The following is a 20,725-nucleotide window of genomic DNA, read 5'->3' as shown; positions in this document are numbered from 1 at the left end:
ACCAACCCAAAGGGCAGTGGTTTTCTCTCTTTTTTTTTTTTTTTGAGATGCAGTCTCGCTCTGTTGCCCAGGCTGGAATGCAGTGGCACAATCCCGGCTCACTGCAAACTCCACCTCCCTGGTTCAAGCGGTTCTCCTGCCTCAGCCTCCCAAGTAGCTGGGATTACAGGTGCCGCCACCGCACCTGGCTAATTTTTGTATTTTTAGTAGAGACGGGGTTTCACCATGTTGGTCAGACTGGTCTCGAACTCCTGACCTCATGATCCACCCGCCTCGGCCTCCCAAAGTGCTGGGATTACAGGCATGAGACACCGTGCCTGGCCGGGCAGTGTTTTTCATTCCTTCCGGGATACCACGCCTGTCACAGTGCACTGTGGCCTTTCCTAGAATGTGTATCCCCTCTCAGGTGGCCTGGCAGCACCCACACCACACTAAGACGCTCCCTTCCAGGCCAGTGCCCTGACGTGGGCCCCATGGCCAGGGCACTCCTGCTAGACAGAGCACTCCCTGTGGGATGACCTTTGCTTGAGGACCTCCACTGCCTGGCTGAAACTCCAGGGGCTCATGGGAATGTTCCCAGTCCCGCCATAGCCCATGCGGGGGCATAGCCCACCCAAGGCCAGGGAGGCCCACCTGCTGCTGCCTCGCAGCCGCAGGGAACTGCGTTCTCTTCCTCTGAAGCCAGGGCCTGAAGAGCGCCCTCCTGGGGAAGCTGTGGACCCTGGGCTGCCATGGAGACAGGGACTCCAGAGGCCGATTCCATGCCCTGCTCAAGCCCCTGAGTCTAGTGGGACCTGAGAGCCTGCCCCTAGGGTCTTCACCTTGGTGAGGAAGCAACTTCCCTTTTCTGCTCAATCGAGTTTAATGTGGATTCTGTCACTCACACCTGAAGGAGGCCTAGTTCACAGGAAGGCCACAGCTGAACAGGATCCTTCTTCCTCCACGGGAGTGGGGCCGCAAGAATACAGGCAGATGAAACAGCAACTCTAGCCAGAGGGAAGCTCCCGGTGAGGAGACTGGGCCAGGCCAGCACAGCTGCTGCAGCCATCTGGGCCTCACACACCACGCTAGGCAAGAAAAATGTCCCCTTTAAACCTCGATTTCTCTTAGAAAACACAAAGAGGGCTGAGTTGACACTCCACTAGTGTGCACGGGGGCGGGGAAAGGGTACCACGTGTGTGTCCCAGGGAGATGCGACCCCTTCAGGGAAGTGCCAGGGGCCTGCGTCAGCCTGAGGCCAATGAGGACAGCTTCACAGAGATGCAATGGTCCTGCATAGCTGCGTCTTAAGAAGTCAGGAATGTGTGCAAAGCCCGGGGCAGAGGCACTCTGTGCTTCGGAGCCTGTCTTCTCTGTTCTGCACTTTGCAGGACAAGCAGTGGCTGTCACGGTGTGCCCGCCCCTCTCACAGTGCCAGACGGCTGAGGCAGGAGGGCCCAGAGCTGCCTCCTGATCCTGCAGGTCTGCTCTTTTCGCTAACGCTGGTCGAGAGGTAAATAAATCACGTTTTTAGTTTCTGGCAAGTTTAGGTTTGCCCCTGTGAACTCACAATTATTTTCCTCTTCCAAAATAGTAATAGTTTTCAAATGGCAATATTCCAACATTTTTCTTTAAACTGCTTGATTTACCCAAATCTGTTTAATTAGGTAGCAACCCAAGGCGAGTCATTTCTGCCCCGGCCTTGGGCAGTGAGGCTGCGCTTTCTATTTTCCTTCCTGATGCTCAGCCACTCTCCTTCTGATGCATGTGCAGAGCATTCCTGACTGCAGGGTGATGGGGCAGGCCCTGGTGGTGTGGCCTGGCTGCTCTGCCTGGGGCTTTGGTCCAGGACTCCCATTACCTGCCTGTGGGAACAGAACCCGCCCTAGACGAAGCATGAGACTGGGCCACGGCCTGGGTTCACTGAGCTTCCCAAACTGTTTTGAAAGTGTTTTGGCTCAATAAAGCTCTAAACAAGTTTTGCCAGGCACTTTTCCATTAATTTTGAACCTGAGTGAGTTTCAAGCGAAACCTAACCCTGCAGTTCTGGCTCATTACACTTCACTCATGGAGATGCTGGGCTGGGGCCGTCTGGTGCCGGAGAAGAGATGCTCTTTACAAAGCGGTCAGGGCCTTGCTGCTTCTGAGAGACAGGAAGTGGCGTCTGCCAAAGTGCGAGGGCACATGAACCCTCAACACCGAGGTGGCCACTGCAGGCTGGGAGCAGGGATGGTGGTGGAGTCATGGGTCAATGCCCAGCAGAGCAGCCCAGCACCTGCACCTGGGGCTTGCCTGACTCCGCCCCACTCAGACAGCCCCTTTGAGGTTTAATCGTGGTAAAATGGCCATAACATGAAATTTACCATCTTAGCCATCTTTTAAAGTGCATTCACGTTGTGCAAACATCTCCACCATCCCTCTCCAGAGCTTTCTCATCCTCCCAAACTGAAGCCCTGCCCGCGAAACAGCGACTTTCCTCCCTCCCAGCCCTGGCCGCCACCTGCTCTCTGTCTCCACGGATCTGACAACTCTGGGGCCTCCAATGAGTGGACTGGGATGGGGCTTGTCCTTCTGTGCCGTCTTCAGCTTGGCAGGACGTCCTCAAGGCACCTCCGCAGCTTGGCCCGTGTCTGAATTTCTTCCTTGTTAAGGCTGAGTCACATCCCTGTGGATGGGTTGGGCCCCACCGTGGGTCCCTCCTCTGTCCACGGACACTCGAGTGACCTTCCCCTTTGGCTGCTGTGTGCACCAGTGGTGGGCAGGCAGCTCTTCCAGACCTGCTTTCTGTTCTCTCTGATGGCGTGGTGACTGTGTGCAGCTTCCTGGGGGCTGCAGTCCTCCCAGTGCTCGCCCACATGCCCCTTTTTAGTGGACGGAGCCTGGGGTCTCTGAAGATGGCCCCGCTAGGGTCCCCAGGGTGACTTGGGGACAAGGAGTGTGTGTCTCCCTGTCTCTCTCCACTCCCTCCCGTGTCTGCCTCTCTCTCTCTCTCTGCCCCCGGCAAGTGTGGTGTCTGGGCGCCGCTGAGAGACCTCCCTCGTCACTCCTGTGTTCTCAGGTTTATAGACCTCAGAGGCTGGGGCGGGGGGCAGCAGGGTGCCCCCATCCTTGCCATGGGTCTGGCCTAGGCCTGGAGGGTGGCCTGCCAGGGGGGCTGCAGGTCGGGGTGTCCCCTCCTGGGCGGTGTGACCGTCACGGGGCTGCAGAGGTGTGCAGCTGAGTGACCAGCCACCCTGGACACCTGGGACCAAGACACCTGTGGGTCCCCCAGTGCATGATCTGGGTGGCCATGGGCTCTGGGCGATCTGCAGTGGGGCGGACACCTCCTTGTCACTGCTGCCCCGCAGTACTCCTGAGAACTTGTGTGGGGCCTGAACTGCAGGCTCTGGGAAGGGCTGCAGGGGACAGTCTGTCTTCATGAGTCCACACTGAGGGGCATTTCAGAACCCATAGGTGGCCTGTGGATTGGGGCAGGGCCTAGAAGGGCCGAAGCAACCAAGCCGGGCCCCAGAGGAGAGGCTGCATGCAGCCCCATGGGTGCAGGTGGGCGTGACCCAGGACTGGGATGCCCAGACCAGCCCAGGACGGGCTTTCCAACGCAGGCTGTGCTTAGGTTTCAGCATTTCAGGTTTCCTGTGCCCCAGCCCTGCAAGGTCTCCCAGCCCCGCACAGCCAGGGAGGCTGGCTTTGGTCCCCAGGCCCCACGACTCACCTGCTGCCGGCTCATCCCTGCTCACCCAGCCCTGTGAGTCAGTGTCAGGGATGCTTGGGTTTCCCTAAGTGCACAGCTCCACAGTTCTCAGCCGGGCTGTACCGTTAGCCATGTCTCTGCTGGTTCCCTGGCACAGTTGCCCCCACAGCCCCCACCCCTGGCTGGGCCCCCTGCACAGTCCCCACGCTGGGTCTGGGTCCTGGTCCTCAGGTCACTGAGAGCTGAGACGAGCGATGACGGTGCAGCTCAGGGCCCGATTCTGTCCCGGCCCACCCCGCTCTCCTCTTACTGCCTTTTGTTTCTTCTCATTTTGTCACAAATTAGGAGGGGGGAGGACTCAAGGAGGCCAAGGGGAGGGCCCTGTCCCCAGGTGAAGGCACAGAGCCCAGAGGATGCAGCAAGAATTTTCACAGGGGACCGTGGATGGCATCAGTCCAGGTGGTTCCTAGAAACAGGCAGAGCCAGAGACAGCCAGTGCCCCTGGTAAGGGGGCTGTGGCAGTGATGCCCCCATACTGGCCCCATGCTCCTGTCCTGTGGACCCGGTTCTCTCATTTTCTCGTCTAGACAGTTACTCCCACCTGGACGGCCCCAGCTGGACAAGCCGAGGCTCAGGTCAAGAGGACACAGGACAGTGGGACAGGAGCAGGGTGGACAGGAGCAGGGTGGACAGGAGCAGGGTGGACAGGAGCAGGGCAGGCTGGTCCAGGAGCCTGGCGCATCCTGGACTGGGCACCCACAGCCCCTGACCACCAGCCCTGCAGGGTCCGCACGAGCATCTGTGCCTGGGAGTCAGCACCAACACGTGGCCCGGGACCCCAGTTAACCCCACTGTCTGCACGGGGCTCCCCATTGCCGATGGAAGTGAAGGGGGCAGTCTCAGAGCCCGAGCTACTGTGAGGATAACTCGGGAGCTCTCGCGGATTCTCCTTCTCCTGGCGGAGTGCTTCCTGTGATTGTGCTGGACACACGGTGTGGGCACAGGAACAAACCTTCAGCTAGGAGAATCGGCAGTATTTTCTCCCCAGCACCTACAGGCAGTGAATGTTAGGTTTACAACTTCTGAGGGACTACAACTGGACCCATTAGAGACAAACTGAAATGCAGACAATTAAAAGTGTCCCTGAGGGCGGCGGGCACCCGCGATGGAAGCTGGTGGTGCAGCTCCTTCTCGTGGCCCCAGCTCTTCTGCACAGCCTGGCCCGGGGCAGCTGCAGGCGGGAGAAGCGGGACACACTCGGGATGGCTCTTGTTTTGCTTGTCTTTCCCTGGGGCCCCCGGGGGAGGTCAGGAGTCCCCATCCGGCCAGGCCTCACCCCAGCAGGATGCCCTGAGGAAGGAACACAGGGTCTACAGGGCCAGAGGTTGCTCCACACGGGGCAGCCCCCAAGGAAAGGCCTCCTCGAGGGAATCAGTGAGCATCACGACATCCCATTACTCCAGGGCAAGAGCCTTGCTGCCTCCCCACCTGCAAACACAGCTGTGCTTGACCCCAGGGAGAAACTGAGGCAAGCTGTGAGAGGGCCTCTTGGGACAGGGAGAAGGTCTGAGGCTGACTGCTGCTGGGCTTTGCGGTGATGGGGGAACCAGCCATGGCAGACGGTGCCCCCTCAGCTGCCCCACGCAGTCTCCCAGGCAACCCAATGACAGCAACAAGTGCTGGGAGCCCAATTTTAAAACGGTCACTTCACCTAAAAATCCAGATTTCTGACTTGCAGCGACGCCTGATCTCAGGGCCTCCCTCTCTTCCTTAATGAGGGGCGGATATTCCAAAGGCCACGTTGTGTCTTTTCCAGGACATGGTCTGTGCTGGCCTCGTCTTTCTAGATCTGGACCCCAACGCTTCTGTTCACATCTCAGGTCACAACCAGGGTGATGTCCACCCCCAGCGCAGATGAGCTCAGCGCCTGCAGCCTTCCAGCCCCAGAACTCTCAGGACCCAGGCAGAAGTGGGGCTGGAGGATTTCTGGATTCTCTTCCAGGCCCACAGGCGCAGGACAATCCATTTTGGAAAATCCTGTCATTAGCGTGAGCATTGAGGACTCAGCAGAACTGGCACGAGGACCCCCTTCCTCCCGGGCTTCTGCTCAGCCATGGCCACCCGAGGGGCTGACCAACACCTGGGATGGGTAGTGGGAACTGAGGCAGCCCTCCACGGGGGACACTCTCCCCATCCAGACACACTAACACCTCCTGTGTACAAGTGCCCGTGGGACGGGAGGAAACTTCAGCGAGAGCAGACTGGCTTTCCTGGGGACCCCGTTTCAGGGGTTGCTTGTTGGCACTCAGCAGGACACCATATTCAGAGGAATCCCCAAGCCATCAGCTTCTCTAACCCCCAAAATCCGAGCTGGAGCTGGGATGTTGGCCCAGGTGGCCTCGCAGGTGCCATTTCGTGGCTTCTGGCTCCCCCTTCTGGAACCGCCTGAAATGACACCCATCTGCAGTAGCAGGACCCGCAGCCTTGGGTGGGGGGGGGTGCCTGGTGTCCCCTCTACGGCCCAGGACTTAGGTGCTGGGGACTGGGGCGGGGCGGGGGGGGGTGCCCCTGAAGTGGGACCGAGTGGCTTGCTCAGTTGTGCCGGGGGGGCCTTGGAGGTGGTAACCCCAGCGGAGTCCCTGACCCTAGGAAGGGTGCACCTGGGCCTGCCCGTGACCGTCTCAGAAGGGAGGTAAGGCCAGCTTGTTTGGTAAACTGTCAGGGTCTTGCTACAGGTTTCTCTGCTGGGCCCTCACAGGAGAGGAAGGCACTGGTGGCCGTCGGGGGTACGGACTTACGGGCTCCGGGAATACAGTGTGGCCCTCAAGGCATGGCCATCACTGACCTGGAATCGGATGAGACTATAGAAAACAGTGGCGAATCCTCACCCATCTGCCGCCCCTGCTGGGTGCTGGCACTCTGCTCTCGTCACCCCAGAGCACCAGGCCCCAGTCTTGGGTCTGAGCACAAGCTGCTCTGATGACAGGCTTTGCTTGTGTCTTCTTGCCCTCGGCTTCAACCTCCCCTTTCCAAGGAGTCTCCCAAGGCTGCCAGCCCTGCTGGTTCTTCCGCAGCACTTACCTCCCTGTGACTAGCTATTCCGGGTGGCGGACAGGACTGTGAGGGTCACGCCTCTACACGTAAACCTAGAAACACGGGGCCAGCACAGCACCGGATGCTCGGGGACGCTGCCCATCACACGCAGAAAGGAGGAACGGGCTCCTCCTCCTGCAGCACCGCTGACTCCGGACACGCAGAATGCTCTCCCCAGGCTGGGCACCCTCCTGAAGGGCTCTGGGGCTGTACGGCCGGCTCAGAATTTCTAGGGCTGACACAGGTCCAGAACCTAAAAAGCAATGAGGTTACACCGCAAGCTGGTAGCCAGTGGAAGCACAGCCTCTCTGACCTCAGAGCTGGTTCCTGAACTGGAGCTGGAACTGGATCTAATGCCCATCTAATGACCCTTTAGCGGGCTATTATTTTCTTTAATCTAGCAGAGAATCCGTGTCACAGACCCGTTCCGACTGCCTTGCTGCATGCCCCTCGTCTGCCGGGAACGCCCTGTCCATCTCATTTCACCCTCACAACGTGGGGGTGATTTTCGTTTACAGAGGAGAAAACCCCTTCCTCCTCCAGTCTCCACCTGCCCCTAACACATCTCGATTTCTCCAGACGTCTTCAACTGTCTCCTAATCAGGATCCAACTGATCTAAGGCTGGTCGTTTATCTGAAAGCTGTACTGCAGTGTTATTCCCAAAGGCTCAGGGGTTCAGCTTTTCTCAGGTTATCTACAACGTTATCATTCGATTAGTGTCACAGGTGGGTGGTTTATTTGTAAAGGTGCACGGGGGAGCAGCCTCTGATTTGCACTTGGCCTCCACCCCCGAGGCCCGAGTGTGTGACCCCATCTCCTGAGCTGCTGGCTGTGGACTTAAGATTTCTACCGTCCCAACGCCCCTGACACAAACTGCTCCGGCAGAAGCGATACAGACACGTAAGATCCAAGTCAGCCCCAGCCAGGATGTGACTTCTGGGCGACACACCGACTTGGTGCACAGAAGGGAAAATCCCAGGCAGCCCCCGGCAGCGACCGGACGCCCAGATCAGCGAGCGGACGCCAGCGACACCTTGTGGGGACGCAGGAAATCGCACCCTCGCAGGGCCAGGCCCGCCTGGAAATGCAGGACGCTGGGGACAGAGGCAGCGGACTCCATTCCAAAGGCGCTGTTGCGGGGTGGGGAAGACAGGCAGCTTCATTGCTCTCTGTGGCTATTTCGTCCTCCGCAAAGCTGCGGGGCACGGCAGGTGGGTGCTGGGCAGCCCCTCCGCTGGTTGGTGAAATGCCCTTGGCGCCCCACGCACACAGCGCGGCCAGGATTTCAGGTGACAGGGCCCAACCTGATGGGAAACGACGCGGAAAATGAGCAGGTGAAACTCCTGGCAGAGGCTGCGGCGCCTGCGTGGAAAACACAGAGAAACTCCCCTTTGACCCAAGAGGCCTGGGGTTTGACCAACTTCTGCTGAGGCCTCCAAGAAGGGGCACTGCTGCAGGCGGCACAACACACCGGTTTCGAGAAACACCCCAGGCACAGGACACAGCTGAGAAAATGAACTCCTGGCCCCAAGGACCTTCCCAGATTCACAGAAGCGAGGGGTCTGGCTGGGCGACACCATGAATGCAGCGTGGCAACCGCACAGGCTTTCATCATCTCAATTGGTGCGTGTTTCCAACCAAGTAAACTAGGAAACCCATGACCAGGCAAGTGGGCTATCTTAGGGGATGTGAGTTTTACAGGACAGCTGATTTCTACCCATAGAAATGGCGTTCGAGTGTGATTTTGCAAATATAAAAAGGATGAGGAGAGACGTGCCAGCAGCAGTCTCTGGGCAATGATTTACATTGGTGGCTGCAGTGGAATTATGTTCGGAAACGCCACTGTTTGTGCGACTTGCCTTCAGAGCGTGTGAGGAGAACAGCTCTTCATGTGAGAACTCAGTAACTCGAGTGTTTTTACTGAAAAGCGAAATACGAGTATAAAGCGAGGTGTCTTCAGCAAAGGGCAGGCCGTCTGTCTGAGCAGGAGCTGCAGCTGGTGTGGACACGGGTCTCTGTGGAGCCTCAATTTTATTACATTTGAGTAGGAATGACTGTGTGTTATAACATCAAAGAAAGAATTTGAATGTTAGGGAATTGCAGAAATTAAACTTTCATTCTAATTCTCAGAATGCCAGAGTAAGATAAACCCTTTACAGTAACAGTAAAATAATTCGGGCTCATTTTCAGTAGAAACTCAAAGCTGCTTCAATATGGAAACAGGATTTTGACAAACACAAAAGAAGAAAGAAAAGCAGGGGTGAAGCCCACACTGAGAGGGAGAGGCCGTTCTGGCATCTGTGCCCTGGGCTCCCTGGCAGGGGTGACATCCCTGCACTAAGAGGGAGAGGCCATCCTGGCATCCATGCCCTGGGCTCGCCTGGCAGGGGTGACGTCCCTGCACTAAAAGGGACAGGCCGTCCCGGCATCGGTGCCCTGGGCTTGCCTGGCGTACCCTCCCTTTCTCGTGGTGCTCGCTTGGTAGCAATGGCAAACCCTGTGTTCACTGGAAAGGGCAGAAGGTGCTGGGACCAGCCCGCTGGGGGTGCACAACCCCTTAGGAGGCCAGCTTGCAGTAGCTTGGGGGAGACAGCTTGCGCCTCAGGTACTTGAGGACATACAGCGGGAGGCAGCTGACCACGGTGATTGCCGACACTTTCCACAAGAAGGCCACGGTGGTGATAAAGGCAACATCTGTTGGCAGGAAACAGAAAAAAAGGTAAGAGCCGACAAGAAGCCCTGGGCCCTCATGGCCACAGCCATAGACCTGGCCAGGCCACCGGGCGGTCTCAGCTTGCCACGGAAATATCACCGTACATTTACAGGAGCCCAGCTCCAAATCTCAGGTTTTCTTGACTGCAGAATTGTTTGACCCGCATACCGGGCATAATTCATTCTTCTTTAAATGGAACAAACAAACCAAAGCATTATAAAGAGATTGTAGGCCAGGTGCAGTGGCTGTAATCGCAGCACTTTTGGGAGGCCAAGGCAGATGGCTCACTTGAGGTCAGGAGTTTGAGACCAGCCTGGCCAACATGGGAAAACCTCATCTCTACAAAAAAGACAACAAAGCATGAGCCGGGCGCGGTGGTGGGCACCTGTAATCGCAGCTACGGGGAGGTGGAGGCAGGAGAATTGCTTGAACCCAGGAGGCGGAGGTTTCAGTGAGCTGAGATCACACCACTGCACTCCAGCCTGGGGACAGAGTGAGACTACATCTCAAAAAAAAAAAAAAAAAAAAAAAGTTGCAGGCCGGCTACGGTGGCTCACGCCTGTAATCCTAGGACTTTGGTAGGCTGAGGCGGGTGGATCACCTGAGGTCAGGAGTTTGAGACCAGCCTGGCCAACATGGGGAAACCTTGTCTCTACTAAAAATACAAAAATTATCCTGGTGTGGTGGTTGGCGCCTATAATCCCAGCTACTCAGGAGGCTGAGGCAGGAGAATCACTTGAACTCAGGAGGTAGAGGTTGCAGTGAGCCAAGATCGCACCACTGCACTCCAGCCTGGGTAACAAGAGTGAGACTTTGTCTCCAAAAAAAAAAAAAAAGGGGTTGCAGATGACTAATGTCACCAAATACCACTAAATGGGTAGACAATGCTCTGTGGCAGAATTTGTAAAGGCACTGAAGCACTGGAATAGACACCTACTCACCTAACCTGTGGGAGTGGTTTGGACGATCTAGGCTAGCCATTTTTGTTTTGGTTTTTGTTTTTTAAAGGTAGAGTTGACTTTATGAGGGCCTGGGGGCATCAGAGGGCAGCCGGCAGTCCCATCTGCCACACAAATGCTCAGACCGGTCTGCTCTTAGAGGCGCTGAGCCTGGCCCACCCAGAGAATGTTCTCGCCTATCACCCTCCCAGCATCTCCACAGAAGAACCATGTACTCACCATGGCCGAGCTGTGCTGCTAATGACTAGGCCACTTACATTCCTCACAAGAAGAGGAGGTGAGAAACTGGATATTTACATACTTTGAATCTACATATAGTGGAAATCCCTTTAGACTGTTGCCGGGTGGGATAAAAAGATCTATGGAGCAGAGTTAGAGGCCTTGGTAAAATAAATGAGAGGGCAGCGCCGGATCGCTGTATGAAGGGGAAGTCCTACGTGTGTGTGTGCTCATTTTCTGAAGACCCTGGAAGTGTTTTCCAGGAGCTCAGCCCCTACAACTGAAAAGGCAAAAACATGTTTAAGGGACTCGTGCAATCCTCAGCAGATGGCAGGATGCCTGGCCCCTTCCCCTCATTCAGGGCCACCAAGCCCCCAGCAGGCAAGCCGGCAGCACTCAGCCCACGACGAGCCAAGTAAGCACATGGCCACCAGCTTACGTGACATCAGAGTTTGTGAGGAACACTGAATTAGAGGAAGGTTTATTTTTCTGATTAGTTAAGTATCTTTATCAATATTGTTTGGCTAAATTTCTACACTTTTGAAAGAAATGATAACTTTACCTACCTAAGAAAGCTCCAAAAGACACTCTGCCTATACCTGTTCCAAAATAGGAATAAAGAAAATAAAGGACAGATTAAAGGAGATACCGGGTATTTCAAGGGGTTAGCAAACTAATAAGAAACACATTAAAAGCAATAAAATGGCAGGTGCAAGATGCGTTTTCAACGTGGTTTTAACCTCTCATTTCCCAGCCTGTTACCATACAACTGTTTAAACATCACTGAAACCCAACAGTTAAATTTCCTGTGTCTGAGAACCACACACCTTGGCATTCCCCTAGGAGACAGAGACCTATTCAGGTCTGAGGAGCTCACCACAGAAGGTGCATGTGCTGGAGGGCTGGCCATGTTCTGCAGGTGCGAAAGGAGCTCTGCACATTCGTTCACATGTACGTAAGCACGTTACTGCTGATCTTCAGACCCGTTCCTAACGGGAAGTGATACCATCTCCAGTTTGCAGATGCAAAAGCTGACGCTCAAAGCGGTGGTGAGTCCTGCCCACGTCTGTGGCGTGTGTCTTTGTCATTTTGTGAGCTCACTGTGGCACTTAGCGTGTTCACGTGTCCCTGAGTATGTTAATTCATGATCATACATGAAAATATTCTAAAAGCCGATTTTCAAAAGAAAAATAATTAGGACATTAGAATTAGAAAATAACCATTTCTTAGAAGCCACGGGTATCTTCTGAGAGTTCTTTTATGTAAGAACAAGAATATTTCACATTTTCCTCCATAGAGATTCACCACTGCACGAACACTCAGGCACTGAGACGGGGACAGGTGTACACGCAGCTCCGTGTTCACTTCCCGCAGGTCTGAGTCCGGCTCCGTGTTCACTTCCCGCAGGTCTGAGTCCGGCTCCGTGTTCACTTCCCGCAGGTCTGAGTCCGGCTCCGTGTTCATTTCCCGCAGGTCTGAGTCCAGCTCCGTGTTCACTTCCCGCAGGTCTGAGTCCCAGCTGCTCCCGAGTGGCTGTGCTGCTCATGTCAGGGGACCAGCCAGTGACCAACAGGGCTCAGCGCCTCCTGTCAGGGGACCAGTCAGCCAGTAACAGACGGGGCTCAGCGCCTCCTGTCAGGGGACCAGCCAGCAGTGACCAACAGGGCACCGCACCTTCATCTGTGGTGCAGGGATGGTAAGAGCAGGCACTTTCTGATACAGGTTTTACCATGATCCACAACTTAAGACAACGTATTCAGAAGTAACAATAAGAAAATGCTTCAAAATCATGAGTAGACAATGATTCAGAAAACAATTCCAAGGCAACTTACCAAAATATTCATTGAGAAAAGCGAGTGAGGACACGTAGCAGCCCAGGCTGAGAAACTCGGCCACCACCATCAGCCAGTGCCATGTGCGGACGGTCAGCGCCACCATCAGCAGCTCGGTCAGGATCAGTGCAGTGAAGGAGATGGCCACCACGTGGACGAACTCGGACTCGAAGAGCACCAGGGCCCCGTACATGAGGATGCCACCTGAAAAACAGCGGAAGCTTTTTCGACGCACACGAGCAGGGTGTAAGCAGCTAGAGGAAACAGCCTGGAACCAGCAGCCTCACTGAAGACCCTTAAACATAGCGGATAGGCTGGGCGCAATGGCTCACATCTGTCATCCCAGCACTTTGGGAGGCCGAGGCAGGTGGATCACGAGGTCAGAAGTTTGAGACCAGCCTGGCCAACATGCTGAAATCCCATCTCTACTAAAGATACAAAAAAATTAGCCAGGCGTGATGGCGCACACCTGTAATCCCAGCTACTCAGGAGGCCGAGGCAGGAGAATCGCTTGAACCCAGGAGACAGAGGTTGCAGTGAACTGAGACCATGCCACTGCACTCCAGCCTGGGCAACAGAGTGAGACTCTGTCAAAAAAAAAAAAAAAGGCAGATAATGGTCATGCCCATGCTTCATGCTGATGAACAAATCGCTTAAACTCTGGATTATGGACAAAATAAGATGGGATCCCAGCTGGATCAGTTAGAAATGGCAAATAGAGGCTGACAAACGTTCTCATCTCTGGATGCAAAGCCACACCTCTACTACCTCTACTTCAATTAGGGTAAATAGTTATGTGTTGCATGTAACTAATGGATCTGATCTGTTAGTTATACTTTCAACAATCTCCCATTTATATGAACACTAAACAAAGCAGCTAATGGCTTCTCCTTACAGAACTCAGATTCCTCAAAGTCTTTTCATCACTCTATGAAAGAAAGCCATTGTGCAGGGAATACAATGTGGTAAGTGCTTGTTAAAATCTTTCTGGATTAACATTTAATTAAAAACTAAGTCAGTTTTTGGGTGACATGCATCAGTTAAAAAAAAAAGGGCCCATGTTGCTGGAATATCGATTGATAAGACAAACGGAAGGCAGTATTTAACTGCTGATGACATTTTAAGCTGTTGGAATTTAATCTGCAAGTAAGAACAGTATTGCTAAAAGAAGACCAAAATAAAAAAACTCTTTAGTCCAGTAAACTAAGGATCCCGTCTTACCTTGGTAAATACTGATGAAAACCCAGATGAGGAAGGTTTTGAAGGACAAGGACCTTCCCTAGGGAAACAGTGGGAGAGTGTCGTTAACGCACGGAACCACCTGCTTGACCCACAGACCCCGGGGCCACAAGCCCCATCCGTGCCAACCCAGCCACCTGGTCTACCAGCATTTCAGGGTGCCTTTTCCTGACACCCAAATCCTGAAGAAGCTGCCTGGGCCCCACACGTGTCCACTGGTGCCTGAGGTTAGAGGTTCATGTTCTCTTCTGTTTGACCTGCCGTCTTGTTCGATGTTTAAGCCATAGTTCTAGTAAGCCAGGAGTGATGTATACAAGCGAACATTTCAATGAACCAGGGGGGAAAGGCTCTTGGGAATAAAAACATTTTCCCTTATTGTGAACAAATACTTCTGTATTTACTGTTTAGTTTTTTCAGATCAAAAGATACAAAAGGTAACAGCTCTTCAGTAAGGATGGCACATCCCAACTGAAGTAAAAAATTATCCCTTAAACCCTTGTTGGAGAACATGTCACATCCATAACCCCGCGTGGACAGAATGGGTCCTGGTGCCAGGCTCTTCACTCTGCGAGTTGAAGGCAGGTGATGAGGGGGCCGGAGGCCGGGGAGCTCTGGCCCACAGGGTTGCTTGTCCCGCCGCACCCCTGAAGATGAATTCAGAGTCCAAGAAGAGAGGCTGAGTCATTAACAACCGCCCTGACTTGTTGGTGCCAAGGAGCTGTCAACAGTGACGCGTGCTGCGAGGCCCTGTCTTGATGCGAGGACTTCGTTTACTTGACACCTTCGCGTCTCTCAGTGACGCAGGGCAGACGTCGTTTCCATTTACAGACAACGATAACTTGAGAAGTTCCGTGATTGCCTTAGGTTCTCGCTGGAGGCTGTGGGTGCTAAGTGTAGTCTGCTGATCAAAGCCCGCAGTCCTACCCTGATTTAGAGCTTCCCCACCCAAGGGGGAGATTCTCCGAAGGACAGGAAGTGGTCTAAAGAGCCACAGAGGAAAGACAAACCCTCACAGAAGCTCAGGGGACACGGAAGACAGCAGGGAAGATGGAGGACGGTGACAGGCTGTGCTCAGGGCCCATCTGAAGCCGCACCTGCCTGAGTCTGCTGAAGACCTTTACACACAGGCATGAGCCATTACAGAACAGAGGCGCGGGTGCTGGAACTGTGGTTATATTCCTGCAGGAGCCCACCAGTGGCAGATTTACTAATTATCATTCTAGTTGTAGTTTAAATATAAAAGACAAGTGTGGTGACGTATTAAGTGTTTTCCTAGGTTGAAAGGGTTCGTGTGAAGATGCTGACGGAGCCTGAGCCCTTACCACACGTGAATATGAAAAGGAAGATTCAAACTCACTGTGATTAAAAAGCACTACTGCTGTTTTTTTTGTTGTTTTTTGTTTTTCGAGACGGAGTCTGGCTCTGTCGCCCAGGCTGGAGTGCAGTGGCCGGATCTCTGCTCACTGCAAGCTCCGCCTCCCGGGTTCACGCCATTCTCCTGCCTCAGCCTCCCGAGTAGCTGGGACTACAGGTGCCCACCACCTCGCCCGGCTAGTTTTCTTTTTTGTATTTTTTAGTAGAGATGGGGTTTCACCGTGTTAGCCAGGATGGTCTCGATCTCCTGACCTGGTGATCCGCCCGCCTCGGCCTCCCAAAGTGCTGGGATTACAGGTGTGAGCCACCGCGCCCAGCCAAGCACCGATTTTTAAAAAGCAAGAAACTTTTAAGTTAAACCGTTTATATGCTCTAAGTAAGTTCTCGCGGCACGTATTTCCCGAGGACATTTCTCTCCCTGGGTAATGGTAGGTGTTTGGTCTTTGCTCATGAAATTCATCTGTAATTAAGTACCTGGCTCATTTTAATCAAAAACTGTAAAAGGAAATTTATTTTGACATAAGAAAGAAAAGGCTATTTTGTGGCCTGATTTGCTGAAGTGTATTCAGTTTTATTCATGCGGGACAATGATGCGCGTCTACGTGGAAAGATAAAGCGGCATCTGTGCGGCTCTCTTGTTAGGAGCTGCCAACAGGGAGCCAGCACCTCAGACCCGCACCTGTGGGCTGTTCCGTATTGAAGCAGATGATATTACAAATTAATAAAAGCAAAGACAACAGAACAGGTACAAAAACCATCAATAAAATAGATAGTTTGAGAAAAGCATGTGTCCACCTCCTATTAATGGCTCCCAGACTGTAGCTGAGAACAAAATCCTGTTATATTTGACGGTACAGACACGTTACTCACAGAAGCAATTCATTCACTAAGGATTTCATGTGATGGACAAAGTTGCTTTTCCTGGGCCAGGTACCACTTCACTTGGTTTAGGAAGAGGAAGACGTCTGTCACTCTGACTGATGCCCCCGTATATGTGGAATACCTGTAGTGGAGTCCTGCCTAGCACACGCCTTCCTGCTGCATCCTTGGGCTCAGGACTTAATCTCTGTGCCTCAGTTCCCTCCTCTGTGAAACAGAAGTAATAGTGGCATGTGGCGCACATGCATGAAATAAAATGAGCCATGAAATAAAATACGCACAATGCCAGCAGCATAGTAAATATTCACTGAATGCTACTGTTATATTTACCAATTAAATATTATGGATTCAGAATGTATATTTCTATTGTACCAAAAAACGTTAAAAAATAAAATCAAGCAAATTTTTTTTTTTTTTTTTAGATGGAGTCTCGCTCTGTCGCCCAAGCTGGAGTGCAGTGGCGCAATCTCAGCTTATTGCAACCTCCGCCTCCCAGGTTCAAGCGATTCTCCTGCCTCAGCCTCCCTAGTGGCTGCGATTACAGGTGTGCACCACCACGCCCAGCTAATTGTTGTACTTTTAGTAGAGACGGGGTTTTGCCATGTTGGCCAGGATGGCCTCGAACTCCTGACCTCAGGTGATCTGTCCGCCTTGGCCTCCCGAAGTGCTGGGATTACAAGCGTGAGCCACTGTGCCCGGTCAAATCAAGCAAATTTTAAGGAAAGATTAACACCTTAAAGTCATATGCACACAATTATTCGTTTGGAAGGCTCAGGGTGGCGGTGCACGGAGCACGCTGATGCGTGCATGACATAAGACGGGGTCCCTCTGCGTGGATCAGCACTGTGGGATGAGACCAGCCCCTCCAAAATGCCAGGGCTCCTGTCCTGAGTCTGTAACCACTGTTCTCACTATTACATTTATTCTCCCAGCCTACCTCCACAATATACTTTCTCTGATTCTTTTTTTTTTTTTTTTTTGAGATGGAGTCTCGCTTTGTCACCTAGGCTGGAGTGCAGTGGCGCAATCTCGGCTCACTGCAAGCCCCACCTCCCAGGTTCCTGCCATTCTCCTGCCTCAGCCTCCTGAGTAGCTGGGACTACAGGCACCTGCCAGCACACCCGGCTAATTTTTTGTATTTTTAGTAGAGACAGGATTTCACTGTGTTAGCCAGGATGGTCTCGATCTCCTGACCTTGTGATCTGCCTGCCTTGGCCTCCCAATCTGATTCTTAGTAGAACAACAACAATAAAAAATTTCGCCTGTTCCCATGATTGTAATTATTTGAGGGAAGTTTGGGAGTGTGGAGTAGAAAGATCCTATAGGCAGGTATAAGAGGAGAAAAAGATGCAGCCAAAGTGTATCAAGAACAAACCCCACAAACAGAGAGGGAAGGACGGTGCGCATGGTGGCGCTGGGGAGAGAAGCCCCAGTTAACTGGGGCTCTGCACGTGTCTCTGGCCTTGGCAGGAAGGGAGGCTGGAGAGGAAGAGCGGGTTTCCTGCCACTCAGCGCTCGGCCTGCCCTGCTCCTGAGGGTGCGAAGGTCCTGCAGCAAAGGGGCAGGTAAGCAACGTCCCAGCAGCTCTTCTGCTTGCCAGGCTCACTCCACTGTCGCTTTTCTTTCTATTAATGGTCTGAAATTATGGTGACTGATTTCTTCAAGGTCTCATTCCTTCATTCTTATGTGGATAAGCTCAATTTCATTAAACACAAATCATAGAATACAAAATGAACTTCAAATATTACTGGACAGAAAGTTGCTGGACAGGTTAAACGAGAGCCGCCAAGCAGACAGTGTGCACCTGAAGGTGGGCTTGCTGCCGCAGACTGGTCGCAACTGGGCCAGGGCCAGGGCCAGGCGCAGACATGGGCTGGTTCTAAACTCCATACTTTGAAGGATAAGACTGCAGCTTTGCAAACAGAATTCTGATTTTGTAGAGACAGGGTCCTGATCTATTGCTGAGGGATGGAGTGCAGTGATGCCATCACAGTTCACCACAGCCTCCACCTTCCAGGCTCAAGTGATCCTCCAGTCCAGACAGCTGGGACCACAGGCACATGGTGCTGTGTCCAATTCTGTTCATCTATCCTAGGAAAAAGGAAGACTTTCTCGGCTCTGACTCTGTTTTCTAATCATTTTGCCTTGAGATCACTTTAGACTTGCAGGGAAGCTGCAGAAGCAGTGCAGACAGCCCCACGGCGCCGTCCAGCTCACCCGGGACCACGGCGCCGTCCAGCTCACCCGGGACCACGGCGCCGTCCAGCTCACCTGGGGCAACACTCCACGGAGACACCGACACACACCTTGGCAGAGAAATGGTGCGGAGGTCCCGGTTTTTCTCGAACGCAATTTTCCTGCCCAGGGCCCCACACAGGACCCTGCACTGCTCTGGCCGTCATGTCTCCTGGGCTCTGTGATCTGGACAGCGCCTCTGTCTCCCCGTCTTTAATGACCTGGCTGCTCCTCAAAGCTCCGGACATGTCTTTGTGGAATGCCCTTGTTTTGGATGTGTCCGATGTCTTCTAGCAATGACACTACTGGGGAGGATTTGTTGAGGGGACGCGTGTTCCCCGCAGGGCTCCACAGCAGGAGGTGTAGCCTCTCTCATCCCTGGTGATGGGAACTGTGACATCCGGGTTCTGCGTCCCTTGGAAGACCTCGTGACAGTGGCTGCTGCCTTGGTGCCTCAGCGGGGCCTCCGGCTGCCCTGGTTCCTTCACATTTATAACTGGAATCCTCCGGTTGAAGAGTTGCTTTCTCTGCGTATACATGGTGGCGGTGGAGGTATCTGTGTGCTCTCTGGGTACCATCTAGTCATGCTGCTGTCTGGGCTGCTGTGCAGGGCGTTAGGTGCCGGCCCCTGGGAGGCTCAGTCTCTGACGCCGTCGGACCTGTCTCCTGCACCAGCCTCACTGATTCTTGTTCAGCAGCTGCTTACTTTTTTGTTCCACAAGAAGTTCCAGGCTCATCTTGTATTTTCCTTGCCTCAGCCCTGGAATTAACCCCTTCTCTAGGGCTCTGCATGGTGGGGGACAGCACAGGGCCTTGTCCGCACGACCTGCACACTGAGCATGCTCACTGCCGCCTGGGCTCCTGATTCTAGCTGCTCAGTGTATGGCCTAGGACTGTGTGTGTGTTTACTAAGCCACGCTCACACATGTCCATGTGTATTTCTTCATCTATTTATTTATCTCACAGAAACCACAAGCCCAAACTGATCTGGGCTTCAATCCAGCCCTATATTTCTAACTTTGTCACTAACAGGGAGAAATCTGCTTCTCATTAGCTACCAGGCATGGGCTTATTGGTTCCTGTGAGAAGCAAATGCCAAACGCAGCCCAAAGTTTGCAGTTTTTTTTTTTTTGAGACGGAGTCTTGCTCAGTCACCCAGGCTGGAGTGCAGTGGCCGGATCTCAGCTCACTGCAAGCTCCGCCTCCCGGGTTTATGCCATTCTCCTGCCTCAGCCTCCCGAGTAGCTGGGACTACAGGCGCCCGCCACCTCGCCCGGCTAGTTTTTTGTATTTTTTAGTACAGACGGGGTTTCACCGGGTCAGCCAGGATGGTCTCGATCTCCTGACCTCGTGATCCGCCCGTCTCAGCCTCCCAAAGTGCTGGGATTACAGATGCAGTTCTTTTTGTCTTCAGCCTTACAGCGAACCAGAGGCAAAAGCTTTTCCCAAGGCCACTGAAAAGAACTCCTTTCTTCCCAGCCCACAGTGCGGTTCTGTGGTTCATGGGCCGCTAGAGTCTGCACTTCTCCTCCTGTGGGCTCCATGCTGGTGCCATCCAGTGGGCTCTGACAGAGGCATGGTCAGGTGTTCCCCACCACTACGCCACACAGAGCAGCTCCCGCACTCACACCCCCTTGGGCTGCGTCTCCGGTCACCCTCTACACTCAAACCTTTAGTGACCACTGACGGGTCTCTTCCCTACAGTTCTGCACCTCCCAGGTGTCAAGTAAAAAGAATCATACCAACTTTCCAGTCTGGCTTCTGTTGTGCAGCAAAATGCAAAATGTATGATCCAACAAGTCGTGTGAGTCAGCAGTAACCCTCTCACTGCTCAGCACAATCCCACTGCCTGGTGGCATGACACACAGACTGTCCACGTCCACTAGGATGTCCTCCATCACGCACGGGCTGTCCCTGTCCACGGAGATGTCCTCCATCCAAACACAGGCTGTCCCCGTCCACGGAGATGTCCTCCATCCACACACGGGCTGTCCCTGTCCACAGAGATGTCCTCCATCCACGCACGGGCTGTCCCCGTCCACGGAGATGTCCTCCATCCATTGGCTGAAAGGCATAGGGTTGTTTCCAGTTTTTGGCAATGATGACAGTGCTGCTGTGAACATTCATATATACGATTTAGTATGAATCTGTTTTCATTTCTCTTGGAGAAATATCTAGGAATGGACTACTGGATCATGGGGTAAATATATGTTTACCTTTGTAAGAAATACCCAAACTGTCTTCCAAAGAGGCTGTACCATCCTTCCTTCACCCCCACAGTGAAGGGGAGTCTCTGTTGCTCTGGGTCCTCCCAGCCTTTCACGTTGCCAGTGGTTCGGCTACTCTAGCACTGGGGGGTACGCAGCAACTCACTGTGGCTTCAACTTGCAGTTCCCTGATGAAAGTGACACTGAGCATCTTCACAGGCTTCCTTGCCATCTGAGGATCATCTCTGAGGTGGTGTCCAGTAATATCTTCTGTCTACTTTAAAAATTGGGTTGTTTTCTCATT

The 20,725-nt window shown here is 53.3% G+C and overlaps 1 protein-coding gene across 1 annotated transcript in view; it reads right to left on the bottom strand.

Moving 5' to 3' along the window:
* Positions 1–8,656: 8,656 nt before the first annotated feature.
* The window catches only part of ATP9B (ATPase phospholipid transporting 9B), a 306,136-nt gene continuing 294,067 nt past the window's right edge, over positions 8,657–20,725 (bottom strand). The window contains 4 exon segments of the mRNA XM_017866120.1: positions 8,657–9,458; positions 11,222–11,254; positions 12,488–12,691; positions 13,709–13,766. Coding sequence (XP_017721609.1) covers positions 9,322–9,458; positions 11,222–11,254; positions 12,488–12,691; positions 13,709–13,766 — 432 coding nt within the window. The 3' untranslated portion in view covers positions 8,657–9,321.

The sequence above is a fragment of the Rhinopithecus bieti genome, unplaced genomic scaffold (assembly GCF_001698545.2).
Source record: "Rhinopithecus bieti isolate Rb0 unplaced genomic scaffold, ASM169854v2 scaffold_84002, whole genome shotgun sequence".
NCBI classification, from domain to species: domain Eukaryota; kingdom Metazoa; phylum Chordata; class Mammalia; order Primates; family Cercopithecidae; genus Rhinopithecus; species Rhinopithecus bieti.
This window is presented reverse-complemented; position numbering and strand designations above follow the sequence as displayed.